Source organism: Pleurodeles waltl, chromosome 7 (assembly GCF_031143425.1).
Source record: "Pleurodeles waltl isolate 20211129_DDA chromosome 7, aPleWal1.hap1.20221129, whole genome shotgun sequence".
In the NCBI taxonomy this organism is placed as follows: domain Eukaryota; kingdom Metazoa; phylum Chordata; class Amphibia; order Caudata; family Salamandridae; genus Pleurodeles; species Pleurodeles waltl.
In genome coordinates this window covers 391,708,025-391,725,702 of record NC_090446.1, presented here as the reverse complement: position 1 = coordinate 391,725,702, position 17,678 = coordinate 391,708,025, and the positions used below count along the sequence as shown (strand labels likewise).

Genomic DNA, 17,678 nt, shown 5'->3' with positions numbered 1-17,678 from the left:
CTTGCATGGAGATTGAGCGGTGACAGTTGACAGCTTTTGACCTTCCTTCCAAAGTCTGTAATGTAATCTTGACAGCCAGATTTTCCTCCACCAAAACGGTATATGCCTGTTATTGGAATAAATTTGTGGCATAGTGCACAGACAAATCTGTTGACTTCTTTCCTGCCCCTCTTTCTGAGATCCTATTGTTTATCCTTTCTTTGGCCCAGTGGGGCTGTGCTATGGGCACTCTCAAAAGGTCAAAGGTTATTTATCTGCTATTTCTACATTCTTGAGGTTGCCTGATCAACCTTCTTTGTTTAAGTCTCCTATTGTTGCTAAGTTCCTTAAAGGTTTTACTCATGTGTTTCTTCCATCCCCATTCATTATGCCCCAGTGGGATTCAAATTTGGTTTTGATAATCCTATTGTACGCTTCTTTTGAGCCTCTCCACAATTTTCCTCTCAGGTTTCTCACCTTGAAAACAGCCTTTTTTGTGGCCATTACCTCTGCACACAAGGTTAAGTGAGCTGCAGGCATTGTCATCTGTGTCACTGTACCTTTACATTTATCCTGATAAAGTAATGCTTCGCACTAGGGCTTCCATTCTGCAAAAAGTGGTCACGCTCTTTCATATAGGCCAGTCCATCATTTTGCCTACTTTTTACAAACCTCCACATCCTTCTAAAGAAGAGGAGATACTCCACCACCTGGACCCCCAAAAAGCAGTGGCATTCTACCTTGATTGTACTCTTCTCGGTTATGTGGGTACGAAGAAAGGTCGGGCAGTGTAGAAGCAAACCATATCCTGATGGACCTTACTATGCATTAAAATCTGCTGTGCACTGGCCAAGAAGCAACCACCTGAAGGTTTGTGTGCTCATTCTTCAAGAGCTACAGGTGCGACCACTGCATTAGCATGCGGATTTCCAGGCCTTGACATCTGTCAGGCAGCAATGTGGGCATCTCTGCACACATTTACCACACACTACTGCCTAGAGAGTCAGGTCTGTAGGGATGAGTACTTTGCCCTTCCGATCCTGCAGGCCTTTCTAGTATGATCTTAGTTTGAAGATCTGCCGCTGGTGAAGTAAATGTTAGGTGCCTTTTACATCATGGCCAATATTGCTGTCATAGGTGGAGCAACATTACAGGCGACTAAAGCATATACAAAAGCTTTTTTTGTATAGGGCCCATCTCAAACTGGATCATTTGAAGGTGCTCTCAAAAGCGACATATAAGTCAATTAGGCACAGTTAAGTAAAATGATTTGATTGAGGTCAGACAATTTCATTATGTGGGTAAGCCGGGAGTTGAACATAGTGCAGTTAAGCCACTAGTTACCAATAGCACAATTAAGCCACTGAATGGGTTGATGTCCTTTTCCCTCTCCAGTCTATCACTTAAGCACAGTGTTTTTGTACAATTCTGTCAAAGCTAAATAGTACACCATGTTAAATAAATACAGAGATAGCATGGTATATTACTCTGACCAAGATCTAAAAAGTACGTAGCGAAGGTAGGATATGGGAGGACTGACTCTCTGTATGGTAATATCACTTTTCTCTGAATTAAACTAGTGATGCAACACCTCATTGAAAACTATTACATGTATTACCCATGTACTACCCTTCTGCTGGAAAATGGCAATAAAATAACGCAAGCACAGTTTGCATTCCTGCTTCATACTTGGGCGCTTGTCTGGTCAAAATGACTTGTTGCAGATACACACCCTGTACTCCACTTTTTCTGGTTACAGTCCATCACAATATGTCCAACCAGGTCAGGCCAGCTGTTAGACCTGACAACCGTAGGGTGGACTTTCTCCAACATTTTGCCTGGCTCCCTCCATTTTTCTGATCTCCTTTTTGCTGGCTTTAGGACTCTGCACATTTTACCACTGCTGGTCAGTGATAAAGTGCTTGTGCTCTCTCCCCTAAACAGGGTGACATTGGCTCATAACCAATTGGCATATTTAAGTTACCTGTAAGTTCCTAGTAAAGCGCACTAAAGGTGCCCAGAGCCTATATATTAAATGCTATGAGCGGGCCTGCAGAACTGATTGTGCCACCCACATAAGTAGCCCCTTACCTATGTCTCAGGTCTGCATTTAAAACTCAGGTCGGCATTTTAAACTACTTGGGAAGCCTTAAATTACCCTTTTCCCCATATAATTCACCCCTAAGGTAGGCGCTAGGTAACCCATAGGGCAGGGTGCTATGTACATAAAAGGCAGGACATGTACTCCCAAAGTTGTTTTTCAGTACTGTGAAGCCTGCTCTTCTCATAGGCCATCATTAGAGATTCCCTTATATGCTTTTAAGTGGTAATTTCTGATCTGAGAGGAATAGACTTGTCATATTTGTTATGGGTAGAATGGTAGTAAGAAATCCTATTTACTGGTGAATTTTGATTTTACATTACTTTTTCCGAAATGACACTTTTAGAAAGTAGGCATTTCTCTGCACATATTGCCATCTGTGCCTTACAGCCTGTCTCCAATCCACGTTTGGTCTGTACTGGTTGACCTCTTCCTTTGTGTATTTATCCCAGACAGGCACAAACAGAGGACACTCGGCTGCATCTGCATACAGATGGGTTTCTCTGGGCAGGAAGGGTGGAGGAATTCTCTCCTACAGTGGCCTACACTCACAAAAAGTACTGATAACACCCCATAGGGCTCCTGGCAGACATGGCTGGGTTCAAAGGAAATCTTGTGCATTTTAAAACCACTCTTTGAAGTTTCCTCCACTTCAAAGGCACTTTTGGATATATATATATATATATATATATATATATATATATATATATATATATATATATACATATACACATAAATATATACCAGGTCACCAAATCAGACACCTTGGGACCTACAGCTGGACTCTGTCAGAGGGACTGCCTGGCTGTCCAAAGGACTCATCTGGACTGCTAGCATGCTTGTTGCCCTGCTACCTGATGACCTATGTCTCTGCTGAAAGGACTCTGCCTTCCTCCTCAAGTGCTCTCCAAGAACTTGGATTGAGTTTGCCTCCTGTTCTAAGGTCTCAGGGCTATCAAAGACTTCACCAAAGAAGAGAAAATCCAGCGTGTTGGAAAATTGGCTCAACACCTGCAAAATTAGACGCAACACCTCCTGGATTGATGCACCACGTGCTCCACGGCTGAAAAATGACTGCATCACCTGCCGGATCGATGCAGCACCTGTTGAGTCTGGTCAATGAGTTCTGGGTTTTCCATGCATCATGCCCGGGCTTCAAAATATCCCTGCATGGCAGTGAGAAACCAAGGCTGTTCTCCTGGAAACAGACGCATTGCCATGCAGCATGGAAATAATCGACAAATCACCTTTGCCGCGCAACAAAGATCAATGCGTCGAAAAGTAAAAAGATGCATCTCCTCCTTTGTGGCCCCTCTGCATTATTTTTGATGCATCCCAGGTACTGTGTGTTAAAAGAATACAGCCTCTGATTCTTAAGGATTGAGACTCATTTAAATCTTTTAAAAGTGGTATCTTGTCTAGTGCATATTGGATTTTTGCTGTTTTGGTCTTCTTTTATTCAGATAAAAATTATCTATTTTCCTAAACTGGTGTGGAGTACTTTTTGTGGTGTTTTACACATTGTCTTCTAAGCTAAGCCTGCCTGCTCTGTGCCAAGCTACTGGAGGGTGAGCACAGGATAGTTTAGGTTGTGTTGTGACTTACCGTGACTAGGATTGTGGTCCCTACTTGGACAGGGTGCATACCTCTGCCAACGAGAGATCCAAGTTCTAACATTGATGATCAGCAGTGAGGATCGGATTGATATTTGTTTAGTTCCATGCAAAGGCTACGTGTACACTACCTTCCCACATTTAAAGACAATTTTGATTTTTTTTTGTCTTTTTCTGCAATTTTTCCCTGCTTCACATTTTGTAATTCATCCTATACATCATGTCTCGTCTGGAGCCATGGAATATGACCTGGTTAAATTGGAGGATTACAGTGTTAGCATGTTGAAAAGCTTCTGCAAATGGATGGGGTACCAACCTAAGGAGCGACGGAGAAGGTATAGTTCCAAACGTCACTGAGGGGCCTGGGCACCGTCCTGCACCCGGGGGGATGATGAGTTGGAGGAGCCTGTGACTGGCTCTTCTGAGGAGCTACTTGCAGCAGTGGAGGGGGACACCCCTGAAATTGACCTACCTGTGAGGGCAGGGACCAGTGTCAGACCGCAGAGGAAAGGGTAGAGGAGAGAGAATTTCAGCTGCAGTTAGCTAGATTAAAAATAGAGAGTGAGAGGGAAGCCAAGCAAGCTGAAAGAGAAGCTGAAAAAGCTCAAAGAGAGGCTGAAAGATCCTTGGCAGAAAATAAACTACATCTGGCTCATGAACTGAATCTAAAGGAGGTGGAACTCAAGGAAAGGCAGGATGCAGATTCCAGCAGTGATGGTGGCAGCATACGTACAGTGCCTGATGGAGACAAGAAGGTTTGTATACCCAAGGATTTGGTACCCAGTTATGTGGTGGGAGATGACACTGATAAATGTTTTTCTGCTTATGAAGTTGCACTAAGGGTACACGGGGTTCCTGAAGGGCACTGGGGAATGGGTCTGTGGAAACACATGCCAAAAATTGGGAAGGACATAATTCTAGCACTAGAGGTTGGGGACCAGGCCAAGTACACTCCCATGAAAGCCATTTTGACTGCCAAATTTGGACTGACCCCTGAGAAGTATCGCCAGAGATTCAGGGACAGTACTAATATCCCCAACCAATCCTGTGTCGATTTCATTGATTACTCCAGTAAGGCACTGAATGCCTAGGTGTGGGACAGCAAGGCCAGTGATTATGTTGAGTTGTACAATTTATTCCTAAAAGAGCACATGCTCAGTATTTGTTTTACAGAGTTGCATTAGCACCTAGTTGACAATAAGCTGACTGAAACAAGCTAGCACCAGAGTATCCAAAAATGTATCTGGGGGGGGTCACCAACAAAGGTGGTCAGGGTTGCCAACTGAAGAAAGAGGTGTAGGGAAAACTTAAAAATAAGAGTTCTCTAAAGGCCCCCAAAATAATTCCCAAGGGCGTAGTATTAACTAGTCCCAGTCTGTAGTAGTGAAGGCAATGGGTATTTTGTATTTTAATCCTGTTTATCTTAAATGTTGCTCTAGTAATTCTTGACTAATTGGGGAGTCAGGCACACTTTTGCACATTCCCATTCTATGTATTACTTCCTAGCTTTGGTTCAATATAATTCTGCTGACCCTTTCTCCCTATTCCAAGTTGAAATCCAAAGTACACCATGCCTCTTGACAAATTAGTTACTAACGAAAGCCTGGAAAAAAATGTTGCTGTAGATTGCCCTGGAATAAATATTTTATAAGTATGAATTGGTTTTGAGAGAGAAAATTACAACTACAATAGGAATAAACCAGCGTAGACACAAAGTGGCACAACAAAAAAGTGGGGTGTTGGAGAAGGCCCAGTAATCAATATAGCACATATGCCAGCAGAGATGCTGTTGAATGAGTGAAAGTATACCAAAAAAGCAAGTATGGGGATTGGTGACAAAAGCAGTAGCCATGCACCATTTTCTACTTCCACTAAACAAATACACCCAATGAAGGAGGAGGGATGTGTGAGAGCAATCAAGTCTGGGTGTCAAACTGAACAGAAACTACACAAACTTTACAAGGCCCATATTCCACCTATTAGGCCAAAGGAAGACAACATCTGAACATAGGTTCATTCCTCAAGCTCCTCCTAGGCTCCCAAAGGTGGATGACTCCCAGTTGGTGACCCTTAGTAGAGCTGAAGGTCAGTGCCCAGCTACAGTGGCAGCCTGCTTATGCAAGGGTGAGCATCAATGTGCTTGGTAGGTTGCTGCCTTGGCAGCACAAAAGCAAATAGACTTGCCTTATATTACCCTGCTGTCCTCATCCCTCCATGAATGCCCAATAGTTTTTGTGGATCCTAGAGACCCTTGTGCTTTCTACTTTACATAATGAAGTATCCTCCTAACCTTCTAGAATTTCCTCCCAGAACAGTGTCCACTTTCATTATTGGTAGTGAATGACATTTAATGGTATAAAAACAGACAATATAGTGAATGGAGACTTACCCTGCTTCGATTATTTCAGCAAGGATATCAACATGGCACCGATTTGGTAGTTCTCAATTTGCTTTTGCTTAGGCTTAGCCTAGCTTTTCATGGACCGGAGCCTTTTGAAGATTGATGAGAGTGTTACTTGATGGCCATTCCTTTGGCTCCTTGCTTAGCATTGATAAAAAATAGAACATGACAATCCCAGGATGCCCTTTCGACTCTTGATCATTCCTCTCCTTGTTTATTTAAACATACTTTAATGCCATTCATAATCACAAGGTAGGATATGAGATCTATACAGGTCTTCCACTTTTAGTACAAAAGTAGCCCAAACAAGTATTTTCTAAAAGAAGCATCAGCATCATATTTAAGAAATGTAGAAAAACATATATATCTTACATTCCAATACATAAGGATAGAGAAATTGGAGAGGGACACTAAATGGCTTCGTAGCCCAATCGAAGAATTGGTTAACGAAATCCCCTGGTTGTTTTTAGTAAAAGCACAAATTTGAGAGATTATAGGCCAGGGGATTCATCTTTAATAGAGTTTCCAGACTACCAGCTTCCCCTTGCTGACTCAAAGATTATTTCATCTGATGATCCTCCCATGAACTGATGTGCACAGCTGGTCAAAACAAAATGTTCTCTCTAAAGAAAGGAGTGTTACTGCATCCTCTCTACTCCCTTCATGGGGTAAATCAATGTATGAAATAGCTTTTCATCTAGTGGCAGTAATTTATTGAATTTATATGTATAACTTGTATTTGGGACAGTATGGCTAAGGCGGCACCCTATATAGATGCGGGCGTGGTGCTCGCAGGTGACTGTAACTGTTTCTTAGATCAGGAACTAGACCAGGAACCCCCACCCCGTCCCGTCCCATCCCTAACCCCCGACTTACAGCAACACTCTGGAACACACTAGAGGGGCTGGCCCTACATGATGGGTACGACACCCTTCACGTGTTTCCTTGCTGTATTTTTGCGACACGTACTTCCAGCCAGCTGGATTATTGTTTTGTCTTTACTGAATTGGCGCCCAGGGTGATTGATATCACTTATTTACCTATCTACCCGACCACTCCCTACTCTAGATGAGCTTTGAGGAATATCCGGGTCGCCCGGCGATACCTTTGTCGTGTCTCAGACCAAAGGCCCTAGCGGGTCCCCCAATTGCAGAGACGATTCAGGATGCGCTGGCGCACTACTTCACAGACAATTGGGGTTCAGCCACCCACAAAGGCCTTGATTGGGAGACCATGAAGGTCATCTTGTGAGGAGTCTGCCTCACCACATCCTATGGGGTTCGATGCCAATTAGAACATGAAATGCAGGTCCTTGAAAAGAAACTGGGCCAATTGGAGGCAGAACTCCCCATCGACCCCCAGGTATTAGCGCCCTGGGCTCCAGAACTGTTTGAGAGGCACCAACATATGGTGTGTAGGCAGTGTCTGCATGTGGAGGGGGACAGGATGGGTGCACTGCTAGCCCGATTGGTCCGATTGGAATCCCCGATCCTACCATACTGTCATTACATACTGACACGGGTGCCCTGGTTAACACTCAGAAGGCGACCAATAAAGTGTTCTACTCCCACCTCCATGCAGTCTATGCAGAGCGACCACCCCCTTTGCCAGAAGCTCTGTCGGGTTCACACTAGGGGAGACCACCCACCTGGTCCCTCTGTACGCAGACGATGTCTTAGTATATCTGCAGCAGCTGACATACTCTGCTCCCATCCTACTTAACATCATGCAAGAATTTGGAAAGATTTCGGAACTGCGAGTCGGCCTAAACAAGTCTAGGTTGTTTCCACTGGGCAGACTGGCAGGAATCACTGCTAAGCATCTTCGTAGAGCCAAGTTCGGTTGGGAACCATAGGAGATTTGTTATCTTAGGGTCCAGTTGACTTATACGGTCCAACCTACCTTGAGAGAAATATCAGTCGAGTGGTAGAAGGGGTGCGAAACTCGACTTGCTTCTGGAGTGAGTTGCCATTATCTTTCATGGGTAAGTATGCTATGACCAAAATAGTCATACTTCCTCATTGTCTTTATGCCCTGCAGAGCACATTATATGAGATCCCACGCCACTACTTCTGGACTCTTGATGGTCTAATAGTGGGCTTCCTCTGAGGAGCCCGGCATAAGTGTGTTGGACTAGCCACCTTAAAAAGAGCATGGGAGCAGGGAGGGCTTGAGGTTCCCCATCTGTAACTTTATTATATGGCATTCCAACTACAGCACATGGTGCATTGACTCGACCTGGAAAACAACTGGGAGAAGAGTGTCTTGCACAGCAAACACGAGTGGGGGGTTTCTGCCGGTGCTGCTGCTGATGGAATGTCAGGTCCCCCCTGCCTTCCCCCACATCATTAATTTGGTAGCAGGCGCATGCTCTATATGCCCCAGAGATGCCTCTCTGGGTGGTACAACAGTTTCTGAAAATTGCAGAATCTATGTCTGTACAGAGATGGAAAGATGGTGGATACGAAACTGTGGGGGACCTTTACACAGAGCTATGCTTCATTACCAGAGAGGATGCTACGGTCTTGTTCTCTTTAGAGGGAGGACAGTACCTTCAGTACAGGAAGATCTTGAGCACGGCGCGTGAGGTGTGTGGCCCCTTCCCTGATGAGCCCTCTAGTTCCAATGCCTTGTCAGTCATGCTAAGTATGGTGGGAGGACGCAGGTTGGTCTCCCACTTGTATCCAGCATTATGCTGTATCCTCCCACTGACAGTGCTTCCTATACAGAATAAACAGGAAACGATAATTGGGGAGGCTCTGGGTGAAGATCCTTGAGGGGGTATGAAGAGTTAGTTCCAAGGCTCGCTTCAAACTCCTACAATATCATTTTATACACCAGGCATGCGATTTATGCCTATCGGTCAGCCATCTGTCCCTGATGTGGAGCATCAATAGCGGATTTCCTTTATATGGTATGGTCCTGCCCCTCCCTATCCTCTTATTGGAATACTGTGTTGCATAGTGTTAATACGAACTCAGGGTGGGAGGCAGAACTAGAAATTCGAACAATGCTATTGGGTCTGGTTCCATCGCCTGCCAAGAAACATCTGAGTAAAAAGTTTGTCCTTCCTGCACTTATCCTAGCAAAATGACACATAGCCATAGCATTGCTATGGCCGACGTCCCCTGCCCACACCTCATTGATGAAAGACGTAGTTGAATGGGCGAGTCCAGAGGAGGAACAAATGGTATTAGATCTGCAAGAGCCACAAGATCCTCCTGCCTCTGGGGAGGAGGATGCATTATTCAGTGGGAACTTAGAGGGAAGACTGAAATGGAGTACATACACTTTACAACAATTGTGTTAGTGGGTTAGAGGATATCCACTCTGTCCACTTGTCCTCCAGGACAGATTGAAAAAGATGACCAATAGACAAGCATACCAAGGGGGAGTTGGGTGGAAAAGAATGGGGGCACAGACTGTTCAGATTCTATCCATGTACCTTGGTCCCAGAAGCAAACATGCAAAACGATCGACAATGCTATTATTCTGCTGTGTGTCCTGCTGTGGAATAATGAGATGTCCCTCTAGGCCTATTCTAGGGATCTGAATTTTTTCATGGTTGTGATGGTTTTGGCCTACTTCCCAAAATGATGTACAATGGTATATGGTTCCTGTAGGATGCCATGCTATTTATCTCCTGAGACGTGTGATGTATTTATTATATACTATTCAGAAGCTCAATAAAGTTCTTTAATAAACAGCTGGTATTTGGGGATAGACATTTGACATTTACCAAAGAATCACATTTTCACAGTGCCTCTCGTAGGCACTGGGGGATGATAATCACCCCTCTTGAAACAAGCAAGAGCTTTGCTTTACGAAGAGGAGTCACTTCTTCTAAGGTTGCATAAGCTTTTTCATTTTATTCCCCATTCAGAGAAGGTACATTAGAATGCTTGTATTGGGATTTGCTCTACTTCTCTCATTTAAGATACCAAATGAACAAAGGATGTTGTTGTTTGTGCTTCGTAAGTCCCGTGTAAGTGGTTGTGTGATGAAAATGACCTGGAGAATGTGTGTTGCCCTTTGACAAAGCATTGCTTTGTTTGGGCTGCTAAGGTATTTTCTGTGACACTCACATTGCTCTTTCTACAAAACATGTAGTTGGAGTACATGATCATGTGTACAGATTAATGCTGTTGGCAGGTAAAGTGCGTATAATACATTCACACACTCCATGGAGCAGCGGGACATCTTTTTTCTCATTACTGATGGCCCAAGGAAAAAGTATGGTGTTTGCACTGCGCAAACATGAAAATAATTTGAATCTCCACCATGTCGACTAGGATGGACCTTTACCTCAAACTGAGGTAAAAATCATACAAATTCAGCAATATATCAATGACAGTGAAGCAGAATTTGCCCCACAGCAATGACAAAGGAGGGAAATTTTACAGCCATGAAGATTTTAAAAAAGTTAGTAAATTAACAATCTCAAATCTAATCAAGTAAGTATATATTAGTAGAGCCCTTAGTACAACAAGAACGAATATAATCCAGACAATACAAATGCAGTTTCAAGTTATTAAAGTCCACATATGCAAAGTAAAATAACTCTGATCCTATGGAGGAAACTCCCTAATGCTAAACTAAAGTTGTGAGTAAGTAGGATAATTTGGAAACTGTAGGTGTAAGCACATATAAAATTGCACACATAACCAAATGAAGGCTCCAATTAGAATAAGAAGGAAAGAGCTTGCACTAGAAAGTAATTCTATAGCAGAAATATAAGGAGCATTGAGTCTCTATAGAAGGGAAGGCACATGTGCCTGCAAGGATGGATAGGGGCAAGTTTCCTACTAAACAATTTAGCTTCACACAGTTAAAAATGAAATTAAATTAAAGTGATATATTGCATAGGTACCCACTCGGTACGAACCAATCAGAAATAAGTGTTCCCACTGTACTTGGTGCCAGCCTGTGTCAAACCAATAAGACAATGCCAGAGTCTTCCATCATGGCAGCCTTCACGACATCTCACAATGGAGCATTCATCTCCTCTGCCTCCCTTCCCATGCAGGTGCTGAGAATCACCGCCCAACCAATTAATTGCAACAAACATGACCTTAATACAGTAAACTATCATAAAATAATACATTTCATTGAAACACAGTGATTCTGGTCCTTGAAACAAAAAGAGAGTTACGCCCAGCAAGTAGAAATACAATGTTTATTTTTAATAGAGAGTCAGGCACCCAGGTCCATGTCAACTAATGTAAATTTTAGGATGCACATATTCTAATTTTCATTAATAAAAAACATAAATCACTAATTTCTCTAAAACTAAATGTAAAATAATATTTGCAGTCATATAGGTAATAGTTATGCATGTTACAAGTTAACATTTTTATTAAGTACAAATGAATGATTGTGACTCTGCGTCGCCATTTTTACCTATTGGTAAGTTTAAGGGGATGTCCTCCCTTGAGTTCCAGGTGCTTGAGGAGGCACGAGGTGCGGTGCCTCATAATGGCGGTTGTCTCAAGGGAGTAGTTTTTTGTTCCAGAAGTTATTGTTCTTTCACTATATTATAATAGTGATTTTTCCACTCTCCACAGAGCTAAAATTAATTAATCGTAGCTCCTTCCCAGACCCTGTTTTACTGTCAGATATTTACTGCATTAGCTACACTTAAGCAGTTCTCTAGTTATGTTTTAAGGCATTGCAGCTCTTCCAACTTGCTGTCTGACTCATTGATTTTTCGTTCCAGGATATTTTTAAGATCAGTTATTTTGTCTTCCAGTCTGTCTTCATTCCGTTGTTTTTAACTAGGCCTGGGCAAAATTTTCATTAGTCCATAGTAATTTCACTAATTACGCATTAGTCTTGTGATGTGAAATTACTGAAATTACATCATTTCACCACCCTGAGTAATTAAGAGTAATTTGGGGCAAAAATCCTACCACAGGAGCACAGGAACTACGAACTAAGAAAAATTGAGCACCTGCTGGCTACTACGGCTTGTGTCCTGTAGCATTTAGTGCTTTTTTCTTATCACAAAACGCATCCTAGGAAACATTTTTGATGCAAGGTGCATTTTGTAGTAAGAAAACAGTGCTAAATGCTGAGTTACGCTTCTCATGTAATTACGCATAATTACAAATGATTTTTTGGTAATTACGTGAGAGACAATTACACCAATTACCCCTATTTTTAACCCTAGTCATGTCTACAGACCTGCATGCTTCTTCCTTGCAATGCCAGCATTTACAGGCCTGATGATTCTACAAAACAGACTGATCCTGGCAAAAGTCTTTCACCCAAAAAAATGTTCATGTCTTAATGGCTTTTTCCTTGTACTGATACTTGGTGCTATTTTCAAGGGTTTTCTTTTTTGCATGTGTTACCTTCATGGTTGACAGTTTTGTTTTAGGAAGCAGTTGCTGATGATATGTCAAGCCCTTTGCACAAAGATAATTGTTTCCAACCTGCATCACTTTGAAAGTAATGACATTAGAAGTGGGCTTTCATTCAACAGGTTTTGAGAACACAGTCACATACCAATGTCTCCAACAAGAAAAGTAGTTGGTTGGAAACAACCACCATGAGAGGTTTTTATTGAGGACCAGGGTTTGAATACCAACATAAGTCAACACTGGATTCTGAATCTTATTTTTGGATTTTGCTGTAGATGTTTTACAATTCGTTTTATCCTTCACATTTTACTATTGACCTCCTTGAAGTATGTAACACAAATTTTGTCAGAAGACATTTTCAGCTTCTGTAGCATGTCCCTTTTACTCTTTTGTTCATTTTACTATATTATAGCCTTAAAGCCTGCTGCTGAGGGCCATACTGGTTGTTAAAGGCCCTGGAACAATAAAGGGCCCAAAACGAGGGAGAGGGCCTTAAATAAATGTTGTATTCAGAGGAAGAATGTCTCTAAAGCTATTAGAAGATTCTACTCACTGAGGGTACAATGTTCTAAATTAAAAAGGGAGCAACATAAGGACAAACTTTGGAACGTTGGAGCAGAAGTGTTATACCAGCCATAATTAACTATGAAACACTGCATTGTGTTCAAAGGAGGTCCCAACATTCTAGTGTACTAATACTCATACCTCTTCTTCTCCGATGTTAAATATATTAAAAATGTGCAATGGCATATTTTCCTATGGATTGCTTCCTTGGAAGTGAGCAATTTACTTTGTTTGTTCTTGAGCACTTTTACTGTCACTAGTTGAGAGTCCCATGAGATCTGTATGGCAAATAATCTCCTACGAAAATTCAGACTATTAAAAGAAAAGCTAGGCCTAAAATATCTCCCAATGCAGTTTTTGCATATAGGTGCTCTTAAAGATCTGCCCAGGGAAATTGATTCGCTTTAACTGAAGGTGACTTGATTTGGCTCTCCTAGAGCAAAAGGACAATTTGCCCTATATTAACACCCAATAAAAAGATTGACACATTAACTGCCTGATTGCTAACTTACATGACAATGTTTGCAGGTAGCTTTTAAACCATTATGTTGTGTATCTATATTTAGGTACTAATAACAGAGCGGAAGAAAAATTACCAATGCATGCAATATTATCTAAAAAGTTTTTATTATATTTAATTGTAGATTTGTGAAGTTCTTGTATATCGTACAAATATAAAATGAGGGCTGTGATCTGGAGCTTATTTAAACACCTATTTTTGTTTTCCTTTTTTTTTCAGGTTGAGAAAAGTTTGGCAGAAAAGGAAATGTACAATAAAAAATTGTTATTTGACCATTTCTCATGGCACGGTATGTGGTACAGAATTCGAGAAAACTGAGTATGTGTTCAATTGTATTATGTATTTGGTTTGTAAAGCACGTCAAGATTTTTACAAAGCATTTAAAGGAATAAGGTATAGTATGTTCTATGGAATGCAAAACCTTTAACCTATGCAAAATGCACTCAGTTAGTGAAACTATAATATGAATGATTGTTTCGTAGGTCATACCATAAACTAAATAACCTTTAAACTCTGAAAAGATTAATGCAATTTTCAGCCATCTCAAATTATATACCTTAGAAGCAATTAGTGAATGAGCTGGGACTGCAGGCGTCCAAACCTGTCACCCACAGGTCTCAAGTTGGATGGTCCTGTACTGAGCTCTCGTGATTATTCAAATTGCAGCAGTCTAATAAGCAATTATTTGAGTGACAAAGTTGTTTCACACATTACAAAAACAAGATTAAAGACAACTGCAAATGCGTACTGCAATATACATTAAAAATGATGTATCAAATTAATTTTCAAGAGATCTGAGGCACATTAAAGCACCATAGGGTACCCCCTCCCTGCCTCCTACCTCACTGTTACCCTGGGTGTTTTACCCCCTTGCTCTGAAGGCAATGACCCACATAGATTGGAAACTCATTAGCCACATGCTAAACTGATTCACTCGCCTCTGGCACCAGAAGGAACAACTTTCCCACTACCTAGCTAAGACAGAAAGTAAATTTCGACATGTTTGTGTCCAAGGGAGATACTATATATCCTGCTAGGAGCTCACCTGCTTGAACCGACCAAAGCTGAGGGCATTGCAACTTTTTGAATTACCTTCTCCCGACAGCCGACTTCACTGTCAAGCACCTTTCCCCGTATATCTACACATGTACTATAGCACAACACTGCTTACACTGTGTAATGCTATGTGGATAACATTGATCTGAATGTGCTGTACCTTGAGTTTCCTAAGTTTCTTCTTTTTTATTATGTGGCATGACATGCTGTAGGAGACTCTTTTATATATATTTTTGATACTTGTTTTGCCTATTTCTGCACATTGTTCTCGGCTCCATCTGCGCCTGTCTGCTACACAATGCCATGACTTATCTCCTGTATTATTATGATTGCTTCTGGCACCATGTTGTATTGTGCTATAAACTCTTAATAACTCTTAATAAAAAAGATTACGAGCAAAAAAAAGAATTTTCCAATTTCCAAAGTGATTTATTAAACATAAATTACAATTCATTGCTTCACTTTACTGCTATTCCTGTCATGACAACTATACTTGTGAAGTTTAATTGTGAAGACTCAGTTCAACAAAGCTATGTCTACAGATTGAGCCATCCATGGATTCTGACAGTATTGAAGAATTCATCTTTAATTTGCTTAATGGTGTTATCGAAGGGCTACACAACTACCTAGCTACAATGACAAGAGGGAGAACAGCTGGTTTGATGTAGAAAGCTTGATGCCCTGGAGTTCAATTATTAGGAATCCATTTTTCAGTGGAGCAGGAGTTTGGAGTGGACATTTCCCTAGATTTCAGCAGCGTATAGTGCCATTGTGTTTGATTTAGCGTTATGGTTGGTCTTCATTGATTCTGAGAATGTCTTGACTCTTGCCTACAGACACATAGGGGGTCATTGTGCGGTGAGTGTTAATGTGGTGGTAGTACCGCCAACAGGCTGGCGGTAAATACCGCCATATTATGAGAATGGTGGGTTGGCTGCAGACAACCCGCCACTTCTCCACTCAAACCGTCAAGGCGATATCAGCCACCGGGCCGGAGATATCAATCCCCAGCCCGGCGGCCGGCACAATACCGCCGGCAGCATTATGAGCTTTGGTTTTCGTGGCGTTGGCAACACCACAGAAACCATGGCGGTAGGCCCTACCGGTGACAGAAAATTCCTTCCCTGTCACTGGTAGGCGGCTCCCCCCAACACACCCGACACCCCCCACCCTCCCTCCATCCAAGCCCCCCCACCCCCATACACACACACCAATCCCCACCCCGATCTAAACCCCAACCCTCCGATCATCACACACCCACACCCTCCGATCATCACACACACCCACCCCCTCCAACCATCACACACAAACACCCCCTCCGAACATCACACACACCCACCTCCTTCGATCATCACACACCCCCCATACACGCACCCACCCGCACACACGCACCACGCATACACCCAGTCACTCACACTGGCATACACGCATTCATACTTCCAGACATGCTCGCACACATTCTTACACAATCACTCACGCATACAACCACACAAACAACACAACACACACAGAGGCATTCACACACTCACTCACATTCATGCACACACTCAGACACACACACACAAAAAACCCCAACCCCCTCCACTCTCCCAGTCGGAAGCCTGACTTACCTTGTGCAAGGAGGTCTTCCGGTAGGGAACTGGAAGGAGCACTGCTACTGCCAGCTGTGCCCCACCAGCAGAACACTGCCAGGCCGTATTACTTGTCATAATACGGCTGGCGGCGTAGTACAGGTGTGGCAGTGCTGGTGGTAGGAGCGTCACCTTACCACCGTCCGCCACCATGAACACTGCCGGATTTCCGCCCTTCTTGTGGTGGGAGTCCGGCAGTGCTCATAATATGGCGGGCGGATGGTAGCTGCGGTGGCGGTATTTTGGCACCCATCACCATGGCAGAAGGCGTTTTTTACCACCAGTGTCGAAATGACCACCATAGTGTGAACTATGCCAATACTTACAATGGGCTTCAGGGCAGCCCATTACTTGTCATTTGTTGTCTTATTACTCTCATTTGCATGCTTCTCATCTGATGACTTGTCTTCCCCTTCTTCTGTTTGCCCCTCCCTTGGAACATAGTTTGCATAACTTGTATCCTTCCACAACTTCTATTCAGGGAACTACTTTTTTCCTTTGCTTTAAGCAGTCCGTGTGAGTGCATGTGGTTTCTGGCTGTCTTCAATGTGCTGCTTTCTACTTTCAATCCATGCCCTCCTGCACTCTCCATTCTGGATGATTAGCTCTTGTAAATTTCACCAGAGCAAAGAAAAGCATGGTGGTGATCAAGCACACAACTTTATTTTGGATTATCTTGTGCAGTATGCTCTGTTATGCCTTGGGCAAGAAACATTCTCCAACTGGCATTCATGCCCACTCGAATAGGACAAGGCCCACTGAAATAGGGCCTTAACTGCTTCAGCAGCTCTCAAGAGTAACTTTTTCTCTGACTGACATAATGTGGGACCACATCATCATCTTTAAATACTTTTGCTGAACATTATTGCCAACAGCTCAAGGATACAATGGTGGATATTTTTCAAGGATGGGTTGTACAACTTCTTTAATTAACCAGCACTATTCAGTTCCACCTCTCATAAACTTATTGCTCTCATACTCATTCATAAGGTGCAAAAGCTGCAGGAAAATGTATACATCAGTAGAGAAAATTACTGCCCATCTGTAACAATATTTCTGGTGGATGCATTATGTTTTTACAGATTCCTCACTGCCCTCCTCTTCATTTGAAGAGTTAATGCTGTGATTAATATTATCTCATGGTATGCATACATAATATGTGCTGTATTTGCCACTGTCATTCCTGTGCTTTTGGTTTCTCTTCACACACTTCGATGGGGTAGAGGGAAAGTACCAGGAACTTGCAGCCAGCACAGGTTGGCACCTATGTAACCAGATGCTATCACATCCTGGGTGAGTAAGGTCACTACTGAAGCTGGCATGGCACCACCTAGTGGTGCATAAAAGCTATTGATGCGAAATAGGTTTTGAATCCACTCTGACACCTGGATGCAATCACTAGAAATATTGATACTGAAGGTAAGTAACTTTTTTGTTTACACCAGTATCAG

At 42.5% G+C, this 17,678-nt stretch overlaps 1 protein-coding gene across 1 annotated transcript in view; it reads left to right on the top strand.

Annotated features, from left to right (window-relative positions):
- The window catches only part of LOC138304104 (arf-GAP with SH3 domain, ANK repeat and PH domain-containing protein 1-like), a 1,221,419-nt gene that overhangs the window by 731,370 nt on the left and 472,371 nt on the right, over nucleotides 1-17,678 (top strand). The window contains exon 11 of the mRNA XM_069243851.1: nucleotides 13,760-13,829. Coding sequence (XP_069099952.1) covers nucleotides 13,760-13,829 — 70 coding nt within the window. The remainder of the gene's footprint in view (nucleotides 1-13,759; nucleotides 13,830-17,678) is intronic.